Source organism: Perca fluviatilis, chromosome 23, assembly GCF_010015445.1.
Source record: "Perca fluviatilis chromosome 23, GENO_Pfluv_1.0, whole genome shotgun sequence".
NCBI lineage: Eukaryota > Metazoa > Chordata > Actinopteri > Perciformes > Percidae > Perca > Perca fluviatilis.
Window position 1 is genome coordinate 22,713,447 of NC_053134.1, and position 24,787 is coordinate 22,738,233.

At 42.4% G+C, this 24,787-nt stretch overlaps 1 protein-coding gene across 3 annotated transcripts; it reads left to right on the forward strand.

The window, feature by feature from the left end:
• The first annotated feature begins 1,981 nt into the window (after positions 1-1,981).
• Positions 1,982-24,570, forward strand: nap1l1 (nucleosome assembly protein 1-like 1). Of its 3 annotated transcripts, XM_039792140.1 has the most exons (16): positions 1,982-2,126; positions 6,870-6,908; positions 7,839-7,927; positions 11,369-11,471; positions 13,937-14,078; positions 14,999-15,091; positions 15,459-15,587; positions 15,884-15,955; positions 16,047-16,186; positions 16,580-16,725; positions 16,857-16,876; positions 17,201-17,323; positions 17,852-17,884; positions 18,409-18,459; positions 20,517-20,553; positions 22,776-24,570. In XM_039792140.1, exons 2-15 carry the CDS (start codon positions 6,892-6,894, stop codon positions 20,520-20,522), a joined length of 1,164 nt encoding a protein of 387 aa, XP_039648074.1. In that variant the 5' UTR covers positions 1,982-2,126; positions 6,870-6,891; the 3' UTR covers positions 20,523-20,553; positions 22,776-24,570. The 3 variants fall into 3 exon arrangements, with proteins under 3 accessions (XP_039648074.1, XP_039648072.1, XP_039648073.1); XM_039792138.1 differs by lacking the exon at positions 20,517-20,553; XM_039792139.1 differs by lacking the exon at positions 20,517-20,553 and having other exon boundaries at positions 14,999-15,079.
• The last annotated feature ends 217 nt before the right edge of the window (positions 24,571-24,787 follow it).

Below are 24,787 nucleotides of genomic sequence, written 5' to 3' on the forward strand. Positions count from 1 at the left end.
CCTGATGGATGAATCACGCTGAACGCAGTCTTAAGCTTTGTTCAGGGTCAAGAGCAAGAGCTTGTGTATGAGTCTATCTGTTTTGACATGCCTCATCACAGAGAATTGTATCTTTAATGTAGGTTAGACGTTTTCTACATTTATTAACAGTCCAGGATACATGTAATCTCCTGGAAATCTATGGAATTGTCTCTCATTTAGTGGGATGCTGAACACAAGTGACCACTCTTGATTAGAGGGACCTTGGTATTTGCATTCATTTTTAGAGCAGTTTATTCACAATCTAGAACATTTTACTACCTCCGATTTGTTTTGTTTGCAATGTTTTTGACAGGTGAGAAGAATGCAATTTGAACCAAATGAAAGCTGTGACATACCTTAAAGTATGAGCCATTTTCATAGGGAATATAATCTTCAACAACTACAAGAAATACTCAGAAATAGACATGCTTATGGATGCATGCTGGGAAAGTTTAAACAAAATGAGGTGAGTCTGGATTGATGCTCTTATTTAACAGTCTCTTTGTGTTTCTTAGCTGGCATTAACACAAGGCAAGAAGGCACATTATTATAAAAAGGTCTATGCTTGGATAAAATTGATTCACCAAAGATCAGTCCAATAAGCAGGCTGCTTCTGATCCTTGTGATTGAAAATAAATAAAAGTCTTGGTTATGATGTAATTTAAATAAACACAACAAATCAAAGATGAGAGTGAGCTGTGAGTGTAATCACACCCAAGTTAATCCTCAGGGAGGCCATCAGGTGGCTCAGCATTAAGGCAGATGCCAATTCAATCATTGTAATATCTGTCACCAGTCTGAGAAGTGTAGCAGCTTCTCTCATACTGGCAGGACAAACACGTATCCTGGATAACACTTCAATGATACAGAATGAAACACCCAGGATGACTTCTTACATTTTGAATCCCATGGACTAATCATAGGCCTGAATACCTGCAATTAAATCACAAAATGATGCACTAGAATTTTCAATGTCATGTCAAACATCTTGAGCATAAATGTTCTAACCGACTTTTTCTTTGCTGCTTGAGCCCTCATGTTCTCATTCACGTCCATTTTTATTTATATAGCCCAATATCACAAATCTGCCTCAGGGGGCTTTACAATCTGTACAGCAACACCTTCTGTCCCTTTCGACCCTCGCTTCGGATAAGAAAAAAAACCTTTAACGAGGGAAACATGGAAGGAAGGATCCCTCTCCATGGTCAGACTTGCAAAAGATGACGTACAAAATAATGAACATAATAAAATTACAAAGTAGAAAATGACAAAATTATACATAGAACTAGAAATGTGTTCTCCTTAAATGTCCCCTTAAAGGGAAAGGGGGAGTTTATTGCACGATGATGATGATGATGGCTAAAGTGATGATTGTTATGTTAATGGAAATAATGCTGCTATTGCTGATGAAAGTAAAGATGAGGACGATGGCTATACCAATCAAATCAAATCAAACTTTATTTGTCATTGCATGAATACAGTGTATTAAAACCACACACACACACATACATTTCACTCTCTCTCTTTTCTCTCTCCCACACACAATGAGGTTGACGGATGATGATTAGGGTTTTGTATTAGCTAGTGATGATGAAGATTAAGATGACTGCGCTACTGCTCTAGCCAGGAGCAGGTGGATGATGAGGATAATGGAGCTGCTGTTGCTGATTAGAATAGTGCGATGATGGCGAGATGATCATGATGCTGAACAAGTTAATGATGATGGTTAAGAATGAACTGGTGAGGAAATTGATGATGATGATGATGATGATGAAGGGGGGAGAGAAAGATGATTATAATGATAAGATTTAAATGGGTGAGATAGAGAAGTCTTTAATAAAAATGATGAGAAGAAGAAGATGGTGGTGGTGATGAAGATCCTTTACACCCTGTCCCCCTATAGGGGCACCCTCGCCGCCGCCCCTCCCATGAACAGCGTTGCCTCGGTGACTGCTGGTTTACGTGATGACGTTGGATGTATATGAGCGCAGGCGGCGGGATCTCTCTCCCTTTTACCGCCATCGGAGCGGAGTCTCTTTCTTCCCTGGGACCTCTACACTGCGCAGCGCCGCTTCACCAGTGCAGCCTCCGGCCAGATAGCGAAGGTAAGGGACAGGACTCGCAAATGGCTTCGGCGCCAACGCCCCAAGCTTAGACGTCGTTTCAGTAGTTCCATTTCAATTGTGTTGCTTTAATTACTAGCGGACCGAGGAAGACGGCTCCGCTTTGCTAATGCTATTCAAGTCAGACAGCGGTAGCAGCCATTGAGACTGGCTCCACCATGATGTGCGTTAACGTTACACGCGATTGAAAAAAAATAATAAAACAACGATTAACGTGTATGTCCGTTTACCCTGGATTGCTATGACAATCGTTGCATTGATAGAAACGACACGACGTCGGGTAGCTAATTGTCGGCGTTTTTCGACATTTGTTGACACGTGTCTTGTATCTTGTATTTTGGGACTTGACCTTATTTTTTTTTGGGAGGATGATAACGCTACCCAGGGTGGGGAATTGTGGATGGGTGTCTGGACTTTAAGAATGCAGCGCGCGGCGGCTTGTTTAACTGAATAGTCGGTATTATTACATAACGGAAGCTGCAGCATGGTACCGAAGCGTTGGCACCACTTCCTCACTGGCCCACATCTAGCTGTGGCACCGTGTCTGTCGAAGATGTTCGTCCCACTTGCTCAGCACAAGTAGTGCGCATCAAGCTAGCAGCACATAAGCTAGCTTAAGTAGCCAGACACATCGAGGCAGTGCAGTGACAAGACGGGCAGGCCGGCTAAAGTTAGCCTGTTAGTAGCCTAGGGGTCGGCTTGTTTGTGGAGGAAGCGAGTGGACGTTTGTTGTTTGACGTCGGTCAGAAAACGTTCCAACAGGTTGGCTGGCTTGCTTGGTCCAAATAAGTTTTTTTTTATTTTTTAAATATGGCTTCACTTCAGAGTGAGCAGTAAAGGCACCCACCCGGGTCTTTTTGTCAGTCATTAATGGTTTGCTAGACCTGAGCATGCAACACGTGGTCGCTGGGCAGGATTAGGAGAAAAGGCTCTCCCAGAAAGTAAAAGGTCGGTTTGGTCAGTCTGCTGGACCAGTGTTAACACATGCGAAGTTAGTTAATATTGTTCATACACCGTTCTGAGAACATGAATTGTCTCGTGGCTATTTGGTATTTTTAGGCCTTTTGTGGCAGGGGTGATGTGATTTAAAATGTCTACTTGTACAGGCTTGGCAGTTACATTACGAATTGAACGCGACTTGTTAAAACTGTAATGTTTAATATCAGATGTCTAATATCATGAGTCATCACCTGGGCAGATTATGAGTCTTCATGTCCTCAACGAGATAGCTTTTCAGATTATTGTTGAAATGACGTAACGTTACATGGAGGTAACATGAACAGTACAGGTATTATAGGAACTTGGAACAGTAACACGTGACATAACGGCAATCATAGCACCTTACATGCATCATCTGCTTTAATTGAAAATGATGGAGCCTGCTCTCGCAGTAGATTAAAAAGAAGTATTCACCCCAACTTTAAACACCCTGACATCATATTTTGCACAACAGCAGTATATGTGAAACTGATGCTGCTGCTAAAAGCTTTCTACAGTACTTTCCCATCAATAATTTGGCATAATGGGAGTATACAAGGTGGCTTAGGGGGGTGGGTGTCATCTTACCTTAGATATTGTAGTGTGATATGGGGCATATGTGCTTTTATTATTTCATGCTGTGCCTTTTGTTCGTTTGGTCAATTGTTGACTAAAAAGTGAAAGCTTTAAAAGTGTATTAAAAAAAAATATATATATTTCTGTTGAGAAATGGGACATGATTAAAGCCCCAAATCAGAGTCAACACACAGACAGCTCTCTTCTTAAGTTATCCACTTATGGAAGAAGAAACATTTTGATCTGCCACGTGACGTTGTTCTGAGCTCAGTGAACTGTCACATCAGCTCTGTGGTTGGATAATCTTGCTGTATTAGCTATATGTAGGCCAGCTAATATATAGAGAAATGGTGTTGATATGATGGCTTTCCTCAAAGGATACCTGTCGTGCTCTTTTTCTCGGTTTTGGTTTAAATGGTTAGCTCTCTTTTCTTTTTTTGTGTGACTCCAGAGATTCTAAGTTCTGGGCCTTGGGACCTAGAGCTCTGCTGCTGTTAGTTAAAGTTTCCCCATCTAATAAGGGCTGATGTACCCCTGGGATGACAGGTAAATGCAATTAACGACTTGACAGTATGGCAAGCCAGCAGAAAGGTGACAGTGAAAGACCAGGATTAGAATCTCGCAATGGTCGGTACCCTATTGGACTGAAAGTCTTATTTGGTTAATGTGAAATTCTGGTTTAGAACTGGGCGATAAGGTAGACATAACTATCATGATATTAATATTTTCCACTTTTAAGAAGGTAAAGGTATGAAAAATTACAAATATTAAACTGATTTAGGCCCAGTAATGTCACAGCATAACCACAACTCTGGGGGGGAAAACTTGGTATCGTTGCGTCTAGGGCTTCCATAGTTTAGTTTATCCATGAAAGGTAAGGATGTAATAGCCTACCTTTGTCCTCTGGCTCCACTGCACTTCGCTCCGTCTTTCTTGCACCTTCCCAGCCCTTGGTGGAGTCAAACAGCGGCGGCACTCCATCGGTAGTTCATTTGTAGACATTTAAGACACGGACATAATATTAACACAGCTTTATCGGGAAAAAGTCAAGGCAATCAGAAAGTCATCCTCTTCTCCATTGACTCTCCCTTAGTCTTCTTCACTTCTGTGTTGTAAGCTAACTTGTGTGTTAACTTATTCCTAGTTCTCTCATTTCTAAGTAACACTCCTCAACCCCTGAACAAAGAATTCACTAGGATGTTGTTCTTGCCTGCCACATGCTTGAGCTCCAGGTTGTATGGTTATAACGCCGGTCCCCACCGATCGTCAAGTCTTTAAAATGTTAGCCCATCCAAAGGTATTTGTGCCAATAATATAAAGCAAAAGACAATTTTAGAGATGCACAGATTACAATTTTCTAGACTGATTCCGATTTTCTTTGAGCTAGGCCAGCCGATTCAGATTTCATCTTTTCTAACCACTTTACAGCACACACAAATATTTATTTTCTATCTTTTCTTTAATAGAACATTTTGCACAGAACATAGACATTTTTTTGAACAGATAATGGATTACTATAAAATAGAACCATATAAATGACTCCTGGTGTGGGAAATTCACACACATCTAAAGTGCAATGTTAGAACCATTTCCTTCTTTTCACATCCAATATCCAACTTAAAAAATGTGATTTTGGTTTTTGGTGTCGTCCCTCCACGCCCTACCTTTTTCTAGCAGGTGTTTCATATTGTAAACGTGTTATCTTCTGCACACACGCTGCAGAATTTCCAAACAGCTGACATGTTGCGGGTTCATTCACGAGGTTCCCTACGTGTGCGAGAATAGCGCGAACACGGCTTCACGCCGCGAGCGGGTACGCGCCACACGCCGCGGAAAAGTTGAGAGAAAGGAAAAAGAGACCGTGCTGTCGCGTCCGTGTGTGCGTGTGTCCTTGAGAACTGTAACTCGTATAACTTATGTTGTTGGTTAATTGTAGTGTTGACCGGCATCAAATCGGCATATGTCAGACTGACCTGCCGGTCATGGCCGAGCACGGGAAAACCGGCCAATTCCGGTCACCGGCTCTAGACAATTTATTACATTAAGCTTAAATGACTTGAACAATTGATTATTGAATCAAACTATCGACTATTTGATTTATCAGCTGCTGCCTGTAAGAATGTAGGTCTTTGTTAGTTTTGGGTACCGGAATCTGTACTTTTTTGGGTACGAACCAAATTACGTTGGTACTACTGAGGACCAATTAACGTTGAATGAAACTGTGCCATATCTCGGTACCGGTAATGCAAGCTTCTGTCCTTTTTTTAGCAGGTGTGGTCGATGTTGATCAGTAGCGACCTGATGTTTCAGTGATGGGGTCTGTCTATTTGTGACCAACCGAACACACATTTTTGTCAGTAACTTTGGATCTGTTCTGGTCTGACACCAATAATGAAAATTTCTACCACCTCAAATGAATTGCACATATAACTGTGAAATTTAAAAAGCAGCTTTTTCCCCTCGTCCATAAACCAGCACCACAAGGCTTTGGTTTTGAGTTACAGCCACCTTAGCGTTTGTGAGTTTTGACACCATAGTCACTTCCAGGTTATTTATTGCCTTACCGTTTCATCTCGGCACCTATCACCTCTGCAAGTCTCCCCTATCTATTCCTTTTGGAAAGAATGCCATGGTAATCCATCTCTCTAAAGGTCCCAGTCCCAGCCAGATGAACAGGTTCTTCTTTTATAAGCAAGTGGCCCGGCTTATTAAAAGTTAGTTTAATAAAAATGCTAATTGTCCACCGAAAGCAGGACATTTATTTCAAAGCTCGTCATAAACTGAGGAAAGTGAGATTGTCACAATGAAAAGTACATGTAAACAATGTGGAGAGCATCTGGCCAAGCAAACGCACGGGACGGGTGTTGCTCCACATCTTTATGTGCAGGTTCACACGTGCCACATGATGATTAGTGCACAGTGGCACAACGTCACAGCCACGCACACATCGACACAGACAGCGGGGTTTCTACCAGTGTATTGCAGGCCCATCCTAGACTCCCTGACGGGTCTTGGCATCAAGGATTTTTTTAAATGTGTTAAAATAAGCGTCATGAGTTATTTGGAAATGCTGTTCGACCCAAATCTAGTGACGGTCAAATGTTAGTCAAAATTAATTAGTTTGTGTCCTTCAGTGTTTCTAAACTAACAAGGTTCTCTTCTTCTCTTTAGCATCACTTGAGACTCAGCTAAGATGGCAGACATCGACAAGTAAGTACTTGTTCTACCAGAGCTACTCTGTGCTACATTTGGCCTCTCTGCCACCGGTCTTCTCTTTTGGTCTAAATGCTTGTGGAACCTGAAGCTGGCCCCTGGGGTCTTTGACAGTTGAAAGGAAAACCCTTGCTATGATATCACTGATTTGGAACGTGGTCAGATACACAACATGATTACACCTATAACGGGCAGCGCAGAAGGCTCGGGCTGTCTGTCATCAAACGCCTGGTCTTAAGATTGCATCGTGACCGTTTTAAACACTAAACGCACACATAAGACACCACAACATTTGAGTGATGCACCTTAACGTCATTCCATCAGGAACGACGCTCCAGCGGTTGTCCCACAACACAGGGATGGATGGCCACACACACACACACCTCTCATTCTCCACTGTTGACCATTGATTTTCATTCTGTGCTGCAGACTGACAGGAGGATGAGAGGGCATGATGTTAAGACTGTCGCAACTCAGTTTTGATTACTGTTGGTTTAAACGGCTGAGAATTGTATATTGTTTGGTCAGGCAATATGACTGAACTCTTCCTCAATTACCAACGCATAAGCAAGTCGGGTTGCAGCTATTGCTTATTTTCACGGTCAAGTACTAAACCAATCATTCTCATGCTTATTCTTTTGAAGCTTCAGTTGTGAATTTGAGTTTATCTGGATAATATAAGTTCCCAGCTTAATTTTTCAGTTTCACCAAGCAATTTGTTTTTGGAATTCAAAAGGAGTTAAATATTTGGTTGCCAGTTGACGCGGCAGGTGGGGTGGCCAAAGTCACTGCCATCCTCACTGTAAACGTGCCAGAAGTAGTTGGTGGCTGGTGTTAATTCTGTGAACTCCAACAGTCTAAAGTGTTGGTCTCTGTTTGGGCTGACCTTCCCTTCTCTCTATCTCCCCCTTCTGTCTCCCCGAGCAGCAAAGACCAGGCTGAGATTGACCCGGCAGATATGGAGGATGTGGAGGAAGTGGAAGAGGAGGAGACGGGAGAAGATGAAAACAGCAAAGGTACGTTTCCCTGCAAAAATGCTACAGTACTGACTTTTAAGGGTGTAATTGCTAGCAATGTCTACGTATAGTCATACAGTCTGTCTTAGAATGCAAATCTAAGGTTGTGTGAATTTGTGCAGAGGTAAAGGTGTATTTAAGATGCGTTCTAAATCAAGATTTCTGCCCAAGTTTTTAATCAATTGGGTGTATAAAAATGTCATTCCAGGAGCAGACTAACAGTCTGAACTTTTTGTGCCTATGCCTTTTTTGTGCTTACCTAAACTGAGGAGTTATAAGCCTGACATGATTTTGAATTGTAGTTCAGAGCTGGGAGGCACTAATCCATTTTATTTTAGGATCTCAGTGCTCTTTATGCATCCTTTGATGCTCAATAAATGAGTTTCTCATATATTGGCATACTCCAGACTCCTTGTGGATAGATATAGATTACTGTTTGGCCTTGTCTGTTTAAAACAAGTATTAATAGTCTTTTTATTTTTAAAAGCCAGACTTGAAAGAAGGCTCATTCTGGCTGTCGGCGACTGATCTGTCACAGCGACCACACTCTCAGGAAAGCTTTACATGAGGTCTGCAAGCTGATGGGAGATTATAACTGCATGAATATTACAGTCGCAACTTGCAAAACATTAAAACGTGCAGTGCAAACTCTATAGACCTCACATAGCACACATTCACACATCAAGGCTGCTGTGAGACACGAGTATCAAACTCAGAAGGACCCAAAAATCTCAGCTCTACCTGTAAATGCACAGGTTCATGTGTGGAATTTGGCAACACTGACAGGGTTTTAGTGATATATTAACCTAGTAAGTGTTTGTACTATGCTAGTCTATGTCCACGATGTTCTACTTCCAGGATTGCTTCGTTGTCGATGGAAATTCTGCAGGATTTCACTCATTTAGGCCAGATATCCATTGGCTTTCTTTGTTTTGGCTTTTTAAACTCCGGTGGATTTGTGAGGACTATGGTTAACTGCTCCTCAGATCTCTGCAGGGTAAATCCAGACAGCTAGCTAGACTATCTGTCCAATCGGAGATTTCTGTTGCGCGACTAAAACAACTTTTGAACGTACACACGTTCCACCAAAACAAGTTCCTTCCCGAAGCTATTTTGCAGCGGCACCGTGGCTCTGTCCGGCGCTTAGCACCGCCCAAGACGATTGTGATTGGTTTAAAGAAATGCCAATGTAAGCACGTTTTTCTCGCATCCCGGAATGCTGTGTGGACTAGCCAGACCCTCCTCCGCAGCGCTGTGGAGGAAGGTCTGGCAATGCGAGACTAGTACTATGCAAAACTAGAAGATAGTAATGAAGGGTCAGACCTGAAAGACACCAGCATCAGCAATAAAGGCAAGTGATGATTTACATAAATGTGACATCATTGCACATGTGGAACAGTGGAGACACTAAATAGTGTTTTGTATTTTTGTTTTTTGAGCATCTGTGGTGATATGATCCAAAAATCTATGACCATCCAGAGCATTGGTGCATCTTCAGGAATTGATGAAAGAAAATAGATGTGAGGCAGGGAACAAAAGCTATTGTCAGCTGGAATTCTGTTGCAGTGGATTCAGATGTTACTGCATGTTGCAGCCACCTTATGTTGGCAGTGAGTGTTGTCAAGATAGATTATGGGTGGAGTTTTTTTAAAATGTAGTTTGGTCATGGTCAGAAAGTGCATGGTAGTCAGCAGCAGTGTTGGGGTAGTTACTCAAAAGTAATGCCTTACTTTACTACATTACTCACTGCTGAAAGTAACTAGTTACACTACTAGTTACATTACTTTTGGGTTACTCCGTAACATCACCTGAGATGCGCCATAACTTACTTGCCAAATAACAAAATGAAGTTAAACTTCATGTATGCCCAGATCAACAAACCCTTATTACAATGAGGACATACACAATATATCTCTTGTATGCTCTTTAATACCACAGAGCTGACAACAAAGTTGTGAACATCTGCACAAAATTTGTCCAGAAGTACTGGTGGTCGTCTGCTCATTATCTGCATTTTACCCAGTAGGTTTCAGAAAGACAGCGGTTCCACTGTCGAAACGGGCAACATTTCCTCCACCGTGTCTGCTGCCACAAGCTTATTTATCTCTGCTATGTTTAACTGCTGTTGAAAATCAAGTCTTGGCTGGTGTCGGCAACCTGCTCTTTTCATCCGCGTCTCAGGGTCCGGGGGACTTGAGCAACTCTCTTTGATTGGATGTTGTTTGTGGCGGTGGAGAGGTGTTTGTGTCCTGGGCACAATTTATACTTTACGATCAAGTTTTTGTCCTTTTAGCACAACTAATTTGAAGTAACGGGCATACCTCCACCCCTCCATAGACGTCAAGCTGTGGCTCTGCCATCTTTGTTTCGTCTAGTCGGCGGGTGTTGCGCAAACGCGCGTGAAAACAGACATTTGATTTGTTATCCTCTCCTCACGTTATGCAGATAGTTGAAGAACCAGCAACGCAATATTTATTTGATAAGTAATGTGACTACTGAGTTATCAACAGCAATGAGTTGCATTACTGCATTACAGACAAATGTAATCTGATTACATTAACACGTTACCCCCAACACTGGTCAGCAGGAACAGTGTTTGTTGTGGGAAAAGGGGCAGAGTGAGGCACTAAAGTGTTACCTCAAAAAAGCAATTGGCCCTGTGGTAGCTGACCCTCCCATTGATGTATCCACCTAAAAAGGCATTTCGTATCAAAGCATCCCGCCAACAGCTTGTGTGAATTCAGACAAGCATAGGTGTATTTATTTGACTTGGACAGCTGATCTATGCTGGCTGGTAACGCATTACAAGCAAAATGCCCAGGATGTGCCAACAGAGAAGTGACTTCCAATCTCTTTAATCTTCTCACCTGCCAGCAGCGATGTGACTGAGCTTTGATAGGTGTAAGCAATGTGTTGGACACTGGGATTGTACCATCTGTCACATGTCTGCTTGCACAAAGGAAGAGCACCCTTTATTGCTGACTGCCTCCTCTAATGTCAATGCAGCACTGGCAATATGCATGCCATTAACCAGACCTTTCAGCGTTTACTTTATTTATTAGAAATCACACATCCTTCACAATATGCAGGAAAATAACATTTTAAAATGTGTTAGAGATAACTGACTGCTCTGAGCAGGAACCTGCTCCTGGACTCTGCTCCAGCCTACTTGCATACTCTGGTAAACACGCAGTGCTGAGATGTGCAGTATATCTCGGGATGGCTCAGATATTGCAGGAAGTGATAATACTGACTAGAACAAACAACTGTGTTCTCATGCAGCTGGTGAATCCTGTCCTGAACGTGAATTTGCGTATTAATTTAATCGAACCTCCCACTCTAGTTCAGTTGTCATTAACATATGAAGTAAAGAACCCTTTCATGCTCCTGAATGGGTTTAACTGCCTTCATATTGCACTTTTTGACTGTGTGTGTTCTCAGCTCGTCAGCTGACCGTGCAGATGATGCAGAATCCACAGATCCTGGCTGCGCTGCAGGAGAGGCTGGATGGTCTGAACGGCTCGCCGTCAGGCTACATGGAGAGGTGAGACATAATCTTATTTTTGGTGATAACTTGATCTGAGAACACATTTGTGCAGCTTGTCCCCTTCTACAGTTGTCATAGAGCAGAAACGGCTGCAGCATAGATCAATGTCTATAATAGGGATGTCACAAGAACCGGTACTTCAGTACCAACTCGGTACCACAATACTGGAAATGTTCCGGTACTCATTTTTCCACAGTACCGGGGGATGCAATCCTTCCAGACCTGACGGGGGCAGTATATATGCCTAATCTAAAATAAATTCTAGACTGCCGCTAAAAGCTGAAGAAGAACACAGACGAGCACGGAAAAACAGCGAATAGCCCCTCATCTCCCTGTACTGCTTGACCGCATTCAGCTTCTGTCTTTACCGTAAATCTACGGTGGCGGCATTCACGACTTCACCTGGAACTCCCAAACCGCAAGTGAGTCTATTTATCTCTGCCGTTGTCTATCACAACCTAACATGTGCTCTGATAGCGCTGGTTTTAAAAGACCTCTATAACATCAGTTAACTTTTACCGGTTCTTTGCGAAAAACAACGGCAAAGAGAAATAGACTAAACATAGTAACTAAACATGCTTGAGTGGATGAATACTTTGATCCATTTAAGTACAGTTGTAACACAAAGTTACGGATTGCCCATGTGTTTTGTGTGTCAAGTGAATTACACCCACAGTGAATCAAAGGTTTTAATACTTAAAATGATGAAGTCCAAGAGGGCAGATGCACTTTTTCTAGATATCGTATGTCCTAATAGATTAAGTGATTGTTCATAGGTTATTTTTTACATGTTAGTCATCAGCTGGTGCAGAGGTAGAGTCGGTGATGGTGGTCTCTGAGATGCTGTAGTGAATGTAGTCGTGTGTCTTTGCTGCAGGGCTGTGCCGCCCACTGCTCCTTTTCTCAGGAGCAGCAGGCAGCTCTTTGATCAACTTGTCAAGTATTTGGCAGTCACCAACAAACTCACCAGTTACAGCATCTCAGAACTCGGGACCTAACCTACATCCCCTTGCCAGGATAGTGCAGTCAATTTAATTTCCCATACCGCAGAGAAACTTGACTCTGTGCAGACTCGCTCCTGCTCTCAAAGCCTGGAGACCACGGTCCTCTCTAAAGTACTGCTCAAGAATCGGTTGATGTTCAAGGCTTCAACCAGCTTCCCACCAGGGCAGTCTGAGGCCTCAGACAAAAAATGGATTTAATTTAACAACAAAAATGCAAAATGAACAGTTGTTGAAGCTTTTTTTTTTTTTAGCACGGTGTGCTATTCAATTTTAGAACTGGATGCTAGCCTGCCAACACTACTAATGACCTCTACAGATCATCTTAATGAATTGTATTAAGATATTATATTCACACAGAAGAGTCAAATGAGTTCTTTCTCTTTAAAATAAATAAAACTTTGATCACAAAAAAGTCAAATGAGTTTTAACTTTATTTTGCCAAGGTGCCCTGTGTAGTATTGATGATGGAGACATTTGCATATTCAAGCACAAGCAAGATGAGGGAAATGACAAAATGTCAACTGAAAGAAAAGATTGGGATTAAAGTATAAAAAGCCCCTAAACTAGTTTATTAAATGCAAAGGTATGGGATTAAGGATAAAAAGACTGAACAAGTTACTAATAATTAAATGTAAAGGTATGTAATAACAATGAAATCTTTAAATTCTACAAAGAAAACACTGTAGGTCCAGTTAGTCAATGGACTTATTCAACACTCTAAAATCAGCAACAAATTGTGTTCAAGATCCTGCTGCAATTCTTTACACCGCTTGTGGAACAAACGATTTAAAGGCCCTTTTTACCCAGGTACAGCTTTGAAACTAATTGTCCTAAACGGCACTGTCTTTTGACACACGTTGGATGTATACAGGTATTATGTACATGTGTACATTTTATAATTTTGAACCCACTGCATCATCCAGGCCATGAGTTTCTCAGGCATAAACCTTCTTTACTCTGCTGTTTAATGAAGCAAATCTCAATAAAAGCTGTTCTTGGCATAGTTTTGGGTTTGTTTACAGTGTGTACCCGATAGGCCACCTTGATTTATTGGAGATCCTCTGGGGAGAGAGCTGCTCTGCAGTGTGTTGCTCTGCTCTAAAGCTCTCAGCAGATTAACTTCGGAGTGTCCTTGCCGGTACCAATTGCTCCTCGTTAAGCACATTTTGTCCTGCGTTTTTTTTAATTTTATTTAGGAGCCTGAAAGTAAAGGAAATGCATGATCTAGAATGTCTTTTTAGGTTTTTAGATTGGAGAAAAGGCTGCACAAACTCAACCAAACGTAACTGTTAGAATTATAGATTGGTCCCAGTAGTGTACTTTTTTTATTTTTTTTTTAATAATTGGCCAGACCTAATAGTACTAATTGTAGCTATTTGCAGTGAAAGGGCAGAGTGAAATAAACGGATCTTTATGTCAGGCTTGTACTCACATCTGTTAATGCCTGTCGTCCCACAGTTTACCCAAGATTGTAAAGAGACGTGTAAACGCCCTCAAGAACCTGCAGGTCAAATGTGCCCACATTGAGGCAAAGTTCTACGAAGAAGTACATGAACTGGAGAGAAAGTATGCAGCCCTCTACCAGCCCCTCTTCGACAAAGTACGTAATTTATACACTTTCTTTATTCTGACTTTCAGTACTCTCATTGTATTTCTGCAGCTATATGGTAGTTGTGCGCCTCTGTGTTATAGAAGAGTTTTCGTATTTTGTAAGGCTGAAATAATTTTCTTGTGTAATTGGTGATAGGAGTAACCGGAAAAGAAAACAAGAGACGGTTGATATATGCATTGTCAAATACAGAACATGGTTGATGCATTCTAGCTCAGCATCTGTTACCTTGAGTGGGCTGCCATGTAAAAGCTGATCTGTGCTGCTGTGCAGCCAGTCAAAACACCCCCAACTTTTTATCGCTTACGCTTGTCTTTTAAAAGCCGGAAATGTTGAACTTAACAACCAAGGTGACGTTTTCACATTGCTCGTTTTGTCTAACCAACATTACAAAACTCCAAATTATCTTTTCAGCTGAAGTTGAATTGAGGATTTCTGTGGCCTTTAAAACAGACTATATTCGTTATCTCCTAAATTAGCATGCTCTATCGAACTGCATCCCACATGTTAACAACTAGCCAGCAAAAACTAGCAGAGCGTGTCAATAGATAAGGTCACTATTTAAAAAAGGTACGCCTTTTTATATTGAAATTGTGCAAAATTCCCGAGCTTAACTTCCCTTGGAATTTTTCTGGAAATCTTCCGACCCTTTTGTAACCCTAGACTTCTCATCAAGTTTGACCCTGCTCACTTGAATCCTGCTGGATTTGTTAAGAGTCGACATACCTGTGTGGACTACTTATAGACTCATGTTTGTCACGTCACTAATGCAGACTTATTCGTTTTCATGTAAAGTTGACCTTGTTTTCAGAAGAATAGGTTAACATGATATAACTCATATGGAAATGTACGTTACTTGGGTGCTACTGGTACAAACTTTAACTTAAATGGTTTTCTCCTGTTCTTTACAGAGAAGTGACATAGTGAAAGCAGCTTATGAGCCCACAGATGAGGAATGTGAATGGAAGGCAGATGAGGAGGAAGAGCTGACCGTAAGTAAGCAGGTACAGGTGACGTATACACCTGCATGCTTCCTGTCTGACTGAACACCTAGCCTTTTCTGTTCATGCATGTAGCTTATTGTCCTGTTCAGAACACGAACATGGGATTAAATCAGTCACTGATTTCAGATGTCTGTATTGCAAGGTAGCCTTACAGTTGATGAAATGGCTGTAATGATTTTAATCTTTTGTAACATTAAATGGAGCTGGTTTCCCTGCTGTATTTTCTTAATCTAATCCCCAATGCGGAGTGCTGTCTTTGTGGGTGTAAGGTGGTGGAAAGCTTTTTTTTGTTTTTATTGGGCATGAGATGTGAAAAGAATTGGTTGAGCAAGCGTTATTTTGAAGAGAAAATGTGTCCCTCTACTAGGATGAGATGAAGGAGAAGGCCAAGTTAGAGGAAGAGAAGAAGGACGAGGAGAAGGAAGACCCCAAAGGAATCCCGGAGTTCTGGTTAACGGTTTTCAAAAACGTGGACCTGCTCAGTGACATGCTGCAGGTAGGTTCATCCACACAGCTGCTGGGGTGCCAGTTAAAATGGGTCACAGACAGTATTTGCCTCCAGCAAAGAAAAATCAGGGTTTGCTTCCACCTGCTGGCCAAGTTGTGTAGAACATGGGTTTGCAGTGTGGATTATGACTACATATGAGTTTGAGTTTATTTAATTCATGCTCACAGTTAAACTGAATTAAAAAGCAGAATTTACAGTGGGTGTGGGTGGGTGGCCGGGTGGCCATAAGTTGAAACAGAAACACTGGCTGCTCTTCTGAACGCTGAGGTGCTTTCTCTCCTCAGGAACACGATGAACCCATCCTTAAACATTTACAAGATATCAAAGTAAAGTTTTCGGATCCAGGAGAGCCCATGGTGAGTAAGCACCACTCGCGTTGAATGGCCGGGACCAGTTGGCTTACCTTTTGAACAATCTCTAATCGTGATCTCATTTGGTCTTCCCCAGAGCTTCACGTTAGAGTTCCACTTCGAGCCCAACGACTTCTTCACAAACACAGTGTTGACGAAAACCTACAAGATGAGGTCAGAGCCCGACGAGAGCGACCCCTTCTCCTTCGACGGACCAGAGATCATGTGCTGCACAGGGTGAGTATTGTGTGGTCTTTTCCTGGTAAGACAATTGAGTGCTTTCCTTATTCCAATTGTTATTCAGTGATATTTCTCATGTTCATACTAATTTGCATTGCAGTGGTCTTATTTTCTATCAAAAATTAGGATTTTCAGGAGCATTATTTGATTTCATACGGTTTCTAAGGTCAGCCTCATTTAATAAAACACCCCCTCGGCAAGCAACATGATCTGGACCACTGTAACAAGTTGTCTCTATCTCTCTACCTCTTTTCTCTCTGGATAATTTCTAAGTGGACATTGGTTAGATTCCTGGAAAAAAAGCCCAGGCTGTCATTAAGATTTGACATTTGTAATGTTGGATACTGACCTTGCGTTCTTCTGCTGCTGCCGCCTCGTCTTTCCCCACAGTTGCACGATTGAGTGGACAAAGGGCAAGAACGTCACGTTGAAAACAATCAAGAAGAAACAAAAGCACAAGGGCCGCGGCACAGTGAGGACGGTCACCAAAACAGTCCCCAACGACTCGTTCTTCAACTTCTTCACCCCACCAGAGGGTGAGAAATATTTGGCTGATACCAGGGTTCAGCAATGCATGGCCGGCTGATGTAACCTTTAACAAAGTGATCAGTTAGATCTTTGTGCCTGCGTGGTTTAACTAACTTTGATCATCTCCACTTGTTTACAGTTCCAGAAAATGGCGAGTTGGTAAGTCAGAGTACTTCCTCCATACTTTCAAATTCCTTATAATCTAGTTATGCATTCAACAGCTTCAAGCAAGAAACCTCTATTCTAATCTAGTTTTCCAAAGTCTAGTACATCTTTTCTGTTAAGCTTAATGACCAAATGTTTTTTAAGATCACTCTTTGTCATTTAAAAAAAAACGTATTCAAAAAATATCCTCAGCTTAATAAATCTGTTTATTTGACAAACTTCAGAAAAGTGAAACCTCCTATTGTAACCTAAGAAACCTAACCTTAAATAGTACTGTTAAATGGATGGCTAAACTGTGGCTGGCCCGTCTGTCTTCAGGATGAGGACTCTGAGGCGGTCCTGGCTGCAGACTTTGAAATCGGCCACTTCATCCGTGAGCGTATCGTACCTCGGGCTGTGCTCTACTTCACAGGAGAGGCCATAGAGGACGACGACGACGATGTGAGTGTGTTGGCATCTAATCCCAAGTTTAACATCTGAACTTGTTGTAAAAATAAATATTGGAATAGACTGAACACACGCCATCAGAAGTCTCACTAGGCTGTGCTTGACTACTGATACATTTTGGCTTTGCCAAGGGAACAGATGCTCTGCTCTCTTTTTCAGCTCTTACAAGCTATAAGGAATGTTCCGATGGATGTTTGGGAGAGACTTCACTTGTCATATTAATTGTTGGCTTTATAGTGATTAAGATCATCATCACTGTTCTAATGGGTATTTGTTGGCCGCTTGGTATTCTTTAATTCAAATATGTGGCTGTTTTTTTTTTTGTGAGAGCCAGGCTAAAGGGTGTTTTTATGGTTCTGTGGAGGCTCCACGCAGAGCTGTCGCCGTTGTGTGTGTGTTGAGCCTGTGTGTGTGTGTGTGGTAGAGCGAGGGAGAAGTGAGAGAGTGACGCGATTAGCTTCGGAGGGAGTACCGACTCTAGAGTCATAGTGAGTAGCTAATCCTCATGTTTGTGTTTTACAGTACGATGAAGAGGGAGAGGAGGCGGACGATGAGGTAAGACTATTTAGGGCTACGGTTGATGACAAATAAAAAAATGACTTCCACACCATGCAAGAGATGCGTGGTTTTAGTGTTTAAAGTGATGGTTCGGAGTAATTCACCCTAGGGTCCTTTGCACCTTGACCTCGAGCCAGGTAGCAGCAGCAGAGCTGAAGAGAGCAGGCAAGTGTTCATAAACTTCTGGTGTACTTACAAACTTTCCAATCCATCATTTTATGAGAGCATAACCTATTTGTACTACTTGTAGACGTTTGGTATCATTTCGGGCATTATTAGTGGGGTAACTTACAAGATACAAACGTGGGTCCATTAGCCTCTGCGCTAAGCTATTCAGCTGATAACGCTACTCTAGCTAACTCTCCCAATGTTAGACCCAGGTGAAAAAAGCTTCTGGGGGGGTGTTTGGCTCGAGGTCATGGTGCAAAGGACCCTAGGGGGAGTTACTCCGAACCATCACTTTAACCGTGGTTGAGTTGAGGAAGCGCAGTAGTCTGAGGTTCTGTGCTGTTTGTGTTCAGGAAGGAGAAGAGGAGGCTGATGAGGAGAACGACCCTGAATATGATCCCAAGGTGAGATCACGCGCACACACACACACACACACATATAAGCACACAAACACACACACACACCTACACCTCTGGTGTCCTGAGAAAAACCTTACTCGGCTGTTCTCAACTTTGTTGGCTCAGGATGCTCTTTCCAAAAAGTAAAGCAGCTCTTGCTGTAGGCCATCGATAGCTGCAGCATGAGTGAACTTTAATGTTGCCGTGAGAACCGTTTTTTGCATTGCACCATCCAGCGCTCACAGGGAGGGGGGTTCCTGAGCTGCAAGTAGAGAACGGCTGTCCCTAAATTGACTTGTCAAATTTCAACATACAGAATACATACTGTCAAATGCATCTCATTTTTTTTACTCCAGCTTTTGGTTTGCTTCAGCTTTTATTTTGTTGTTGTGCTCTTGATTTGGCTTCCAGACCAAAAAACCAAGTCTCCAGTAGGTAGTTTCCTCTTCAACCTTGTCTTAACCAGATCCTGAACCTATAGATTATTGGAATGACTTTTCACCAGTCAGTTAAGTCTGACTGTTGCATGTTACTAAAACCTGAACCATAACCTTATGCAACACAGATCCAGTATGCCTTCAAGAGAAGGATGAGGAAGGACACCAGTGAAATGTTACCCACATAGAATATGCGTTTTAATCAGAATATTAATATTTTGGCCTTATTCATATGCATTATTTGTTAAGGGAACTTTGACATGATAACTATATAATACAAGAGCACTTAGTTTGAGTAAACACACAGTTAAAAACAAACCTGCAGGGCTTTACTGTAATTTCACTGAGACAAATGAATAAGTGGTGCTCTCCTGCAGGCTGTTTATTCACTCATATTTTCTGCCTTCCTGATGGAGGTAATGGAGCAGAAACAACTGTGTGAATAAACCATGGACAGAAGAAAAGCTATGCAAGCTCCATAAGTATTCCAAGCAACAATAAGAGGAATAGAAATCCCTTGATATTAGAGGTGTGACGAGATCTTGAGATTAAATCGTTACGATATTTCTCGTCGAGGTTAAAAGTTTCAGAATGACGTCTGTGCTACCGAGGATCAATTCATAAATCAATCGGGGCCAACGTCGGCGCGTGAGCTTCTGTCCTCTCTGCGTCTTTCACAGAGCGGGGCTCAGCCCACACGCAGAGCTGCGGACAGAGCGAAAGCTACGTCGCCTCTGCAGTTTGTCAAAGTCTCAGTGAGACACGGCAATGCCGGGAAAGCGGACGCCAGTGTGGCTGCGCTTCTCAAAACTTCACGTGGACGGAGGTTGCTGCGATATTATACAATTGCCTTGCTGTTAGTTTAACTTGTGAGAGGGACGGGCGTTCTCCATTGCCCTGGTGACTGACTGACAGGCACAAGACAAAATCGTTCATATGCCCTGGTGACAGGCAACAAGGCAATTTAATGAAAACACGGTCATGAAAATTAAAACGGGCTAAAAAAAATACTAGGATACAAGAATGAAAGTTACAGTGCATGAATAATTTTTCAATGAATAGGTTGTAGGGACGGGTTTGGGAGGAGACTGGGACGGCACCGTTATTAGGTCTGGAGAGGTTAGTAATACGGAGAGAAGCCATTTGAGTTTGTGGCAAAACTTTTCACCGTGATCGTTGTCATTTTGTGACTTTCGATTGAATAAAAGACTATTTTTTTTTTCCCCCAGTTATATTTCATCATTAAGTTTTCTTTAAAATAGTGTTGAAGTCTCATGAGCGGAGTGTCTCGTCACACCCCTACTTGATACATAATGTGTTAAAAGCATTGTTTCTTGTAGTCTGATTTCCACAGTGCACATACTGCTACAGGGCTTTAGTTAAGTGGTCCTTGATTGGTTTGGTCTGAGGAGTTTATTTATTTGTATTACCTAGACTGGAGCAGCTTGTAAGTTAAACATGGATATAAACAAGCATGACCTCTGCTTCTTTGCTAAACAAATGTCTGACACTCTGTATTCTGCTAGTTTTGCTTTTTTTTTTTTTTTCTCCTATTCATTAATGTTGCTTCATCTCCAGTCACTTTGGCATCTTTTGTCAGCTACTCTTTAAATTTTTCCTCACTAGGTGTAAGTGGTGACAGTAGAAAAATAACCCTATCCTGGTAGGTACAGCTTGTGACTCGTCAGCTTACTACCATCACACCCCCGCCCCTCTCCGTTTTTTTGCTTTGTGCTTATCTTTTCCTCCTGCTTATTCAGTCCTCCATCCATCTCTTTGCACCCCCCACATAAGCACCCTCTTCCTCCTCTGCCGCCGTGCTGCACCCTCCCGAGTTACTAACCCACCGGTTTGTTGTTGTTTTGTTTTTTTAAAGTTTAACCCATAGTGAGTTCTGCATTTGCACCTGTATTATTTCTGTATGTTGCAGCTAGTCCAGCCTCCTGTCCTTTTTTCATTTTCCTCCATGTTGGATCTTGTCTGTCCTCAAACGCAGGCTAGTTTTGAAATTTTGTCAGGATAAAGATTTGTCTGCCATAACTGTGCTTTTGTTTGTTTATACCCATTTAAACATCATTGGTCCATCAGTCTGTGGTTTTTATTCTCCTTTTTACTGTTCCCATTAGTTGTGTTCAGCTCTCTTTTCTCTATAGATTTGCTTTCAGTGCTGGGGATGATGGCCTGATGATGAGGGCTGTATGTTTGAAATAAGGCTTTACCAATAATTGGCAGATTACCAAAATACAAGAAATGCCCACAAAGAGTTTTTATATCTGAGAGTTGTCATTTTTGGCAATAATGGCCCGTTATCTGTCTTTATTAGAAACTGGATAGCCTGCAGAACATAAAAACAACAGAAGGGGGGGGGGGAGAAAAGTGAACTAGCGCCACATCAGTCTGCATTAGAAGCAGAGCTTTTTGCTTTGGGCATTTTCGTGAAAACAAAACCTTGTGTGTTAAATTTAGTTTTGCACAGAAGGCCATTTATTTTGTACCCAACTGTCACCCGATTTCGGCCACGGCCAAGTGTATTGCTCAATAGCTAAAATGACCTTCCACTGTTGAGTCAGTGAGGCATCGGTCCATGCAGAGCAGCCTGAGCAGCTGCAGCGCACCATCACCTTCACAAGTGTCTGTCTTCTGGAAGGACGCCCTACCCCATGATGGGCTGCTAATTATCTATCTGCACTTTTCATCCCTATTTACTCGAGTGTTTCATTTGTTTTTGGCAGCTAATTGATTTGAGCATAATAGCCTGAGGTTCTGTTGAAGTGTTAGCATTCATTATCCTGTAGCCGCCACATCAAAAGAAGCTGTTTTGGCAGATGACGGTTTTGAAAGCTCTTTTTCAAACATGCAGTATTTCCTTTCTAAGTATAAACTAAACAAAGGGAATGAAAAATCTGTTTATTAAACCAATTTACTTTTTTGTATATTAAAAACTGAAAGAAATGCCAAAAGGTGTAAATCATTAACTGGTGGAGAGTACCATTGGTACCAGGTCCTGTTCTCCACTGCCGATAGTACCCGCGGCATTCTCAGCTGATCGCTGACCATCTTGAATGCGACACTCGCTGAATCTTGTCATCGGCAACCAAACGGGAACGTCTGCGCTTCGTCAATTGTAAGGCGTAGTGCGGGCGTTGCCATTGTTTTTAAATCCGGGGCCAGTGAATATTAAATTGCAGTCGCTATTGACGATAGCTTGGCCATTGGTTTGTGCGGGATGTCAAATGTTGCTCTAGTGACGATTCTCCCTGACCAATCAGTGGTCTGCGGTGTTTTAACTCCACCTTCTAGCATTGACTCAGCTCGCTTGGAAAACCCGTCTGAGGTTGTTCCAAAAAAGGTACCATGCACAACGTTTGCTAATGAAAAACCAAAAAAGAGCAAGCAGAGCCGTACCGTGCAGTGGAAACACGGCCATTAGCTTCAGCCTGGAAACCGCCTAAAGGAATGGTTTGGCTTTTTGGGAAATACACTTTTCTTGCTGAGAGTTGGATAAGATCAATACCACCTTCATGTCTGTATACTAAATACGAAGCTGGAGCAAGGACTGATAAGAGATTGAGAGGTGCTGGTAAACTGGTTTTGTTACCCTTGGACACAGCTAGCTTAGCGGTTACCGGTCTTTGTGCTAAGCTAACAGACTCCAGCGCCACATATTCAACAGCTAGAGTGGTATCAGTCTGATCGAACGCTCTGCTTGAAAGCAAATGCATTTCCCAAAATATCAAACTATTCCTCCAGCGTGTTTATACCAAATATCGTCATTTAGCTTGAGTATTTTTAGGTCTTGAAGTGTGTGTGTGTGTGTGTGTGTGTGTGTGTGTGTGTGTGTGGTTTTTATCTTAACAACCGCCCCCCTCCTGTGATTTGTTACAGAAGGATGCAGCCCCCCCAGCTGAGTGCAAGCAGCAGTGAAGCCTGGCCTGGCTGCCTTGAGGATCAACTGCACTGTAACGGCTTCTCAAATTAAAAGAAGACAAAAAAAAAAATAGTTACTTACCGCCTTATAATGTTTTGTATTTTTCTTGGTAGAGAATTTGAAGAAGAAAAAAAAGCTTCAAGATTTTTGTTACAAAACTCATGGTAATATACTGGGAGCTGTGGCTCAATATACATAGTATTTTACTAGACCTGTTAATCCTTCTTCCTCCTCTGTACAATAGATAGCATACAGGAAAAAAAATCTCCCTCAAAAAGCATGAACTGTTTCTTCACTGCTAAAACTAGTTTGGGTTCTTGTGAAGTCTTTTGTTGTATTTGCTCTTAGACAACAGCTGTGGTTTAGACTGCAGCGCGGCAACGTCAATTTCTACCCCCCCACCCCTCCTCCTTTTTCCCTTCCTCTTCCCCCTATCAAAGCTCCAGGTTGGTCAGTTGTGGTTGTTCCAGGTGAATATCTTTTTCTTAGCGGGGCCTTTAGTACTGTAGCAGTTCCAGCTCTTAGTGACGGAGGCCAGATGGGTGGCCTGCAAGCCGGGTGTCTATTCCAGTTTATATCTAATCTTGCTGAGCATGGGATCCGGAGTTGGTGTCTTTGGCCACTTCCTGCGCCACTTGTGCTCAACTACTTTCCACTCTCGAGACATTCCAGTAAGCAGACTGGCTGGCACCGTCGGTGAACCTCTCTTCAAAGGGAGTCTACTTCTTTCACTGGACGCACTCCTCTAAATTGAACCAAAATTAAAGTTTCTTTCGACCACTTTGTCACAAAATGGGTCGCTCCCCGGGCTCGGTACAGCCTGGTGGAGTCTCTTCAACATTCCAGAGAATTCCTAAGATGAGGATGAGACCGTTTGGTGCCGGAGCCACCAAACCCCAATAACCCAGTGCTTCAGGCTCTCATCTTTTCTATAGCACTTTGTACTAGTGTGTGGTGTACCGGTGGCGTCCTATCATTGGTTAGCTGTCTGAGTACTCCTTGTAAGCAGCACTTTGTGTTACGCCCCGTGTTTAAATGGTCACGGGGGGGTGGTGCTGTAACCCCGCTCTGTGGAGAGTTCAACTTCTGGTTTTTGAGTGCATTGCCTATCTTACCGGGTGGGGGGCACACTTGGCCTGTTCAGAGAGGCTTTGCAGGAATAGGGTTGGGCAGATGTAGCACAGCGGATGAAAAGGAAAGTCCAAACCAGGTTTTCTAGTCTGTGGAAATGTCAGGTTCTCCAAAAGCCCCTTTTCCCCTCATCGGTTTATGACCTTTACCTCTTGTGTCCCCCATTTTTGACTGGTCAGTTGACTCACACGGACCTCAGCCCAGCCCCTGAGGTTACGTTTTATCACTGTGAAAGACAAGGGAAGCGTGATAAGGCCATTGGGTTGGCCAATGACCCACCACCCTCCCTACACCAAACTCGTTCCTTTTTTACCCAGAAGGCCACAGGAAAGCATGTCAGAGCAATACAAACCGTAGCCTGCCTCCCTCCCACTCCATTCTTTATGCCTTTTTAACTTTCCAGCGTTGGTTGTGTTGGGCAGCATCGTGTCCACTGTGGAGAGCCAGGGTACCACTCATTCTGCAGGGAGTATTCAGATCATGTTTATTGGAAAAGGACATAAGAGTTTCTGTAGGGTTCATCTGAGCAGCTGTTGTCAAGGCAAAATGCTATGCTACAAAAATACTAATGTACTCGATAACTGTACGTGTATGTTCATGAATAAATTGGTTAAACATGTCTATGGTTGACTAATTTTTTTTTATTAGGTCTGCATTCATGTGGGTAATGTTTTTTAAGAAGTGACAAAAGCAACCTCTGACGCAAACCTAGATAATTTTACACTTGTAAACATCTGTTCTTCCAAAATATTTATGCAAATTAAATATTTTGCCACTACAAGCTGCTGATCATGGGAGCGGTAGTTGGAACCACATGTCAGAAGAGGGCGCCATTGCT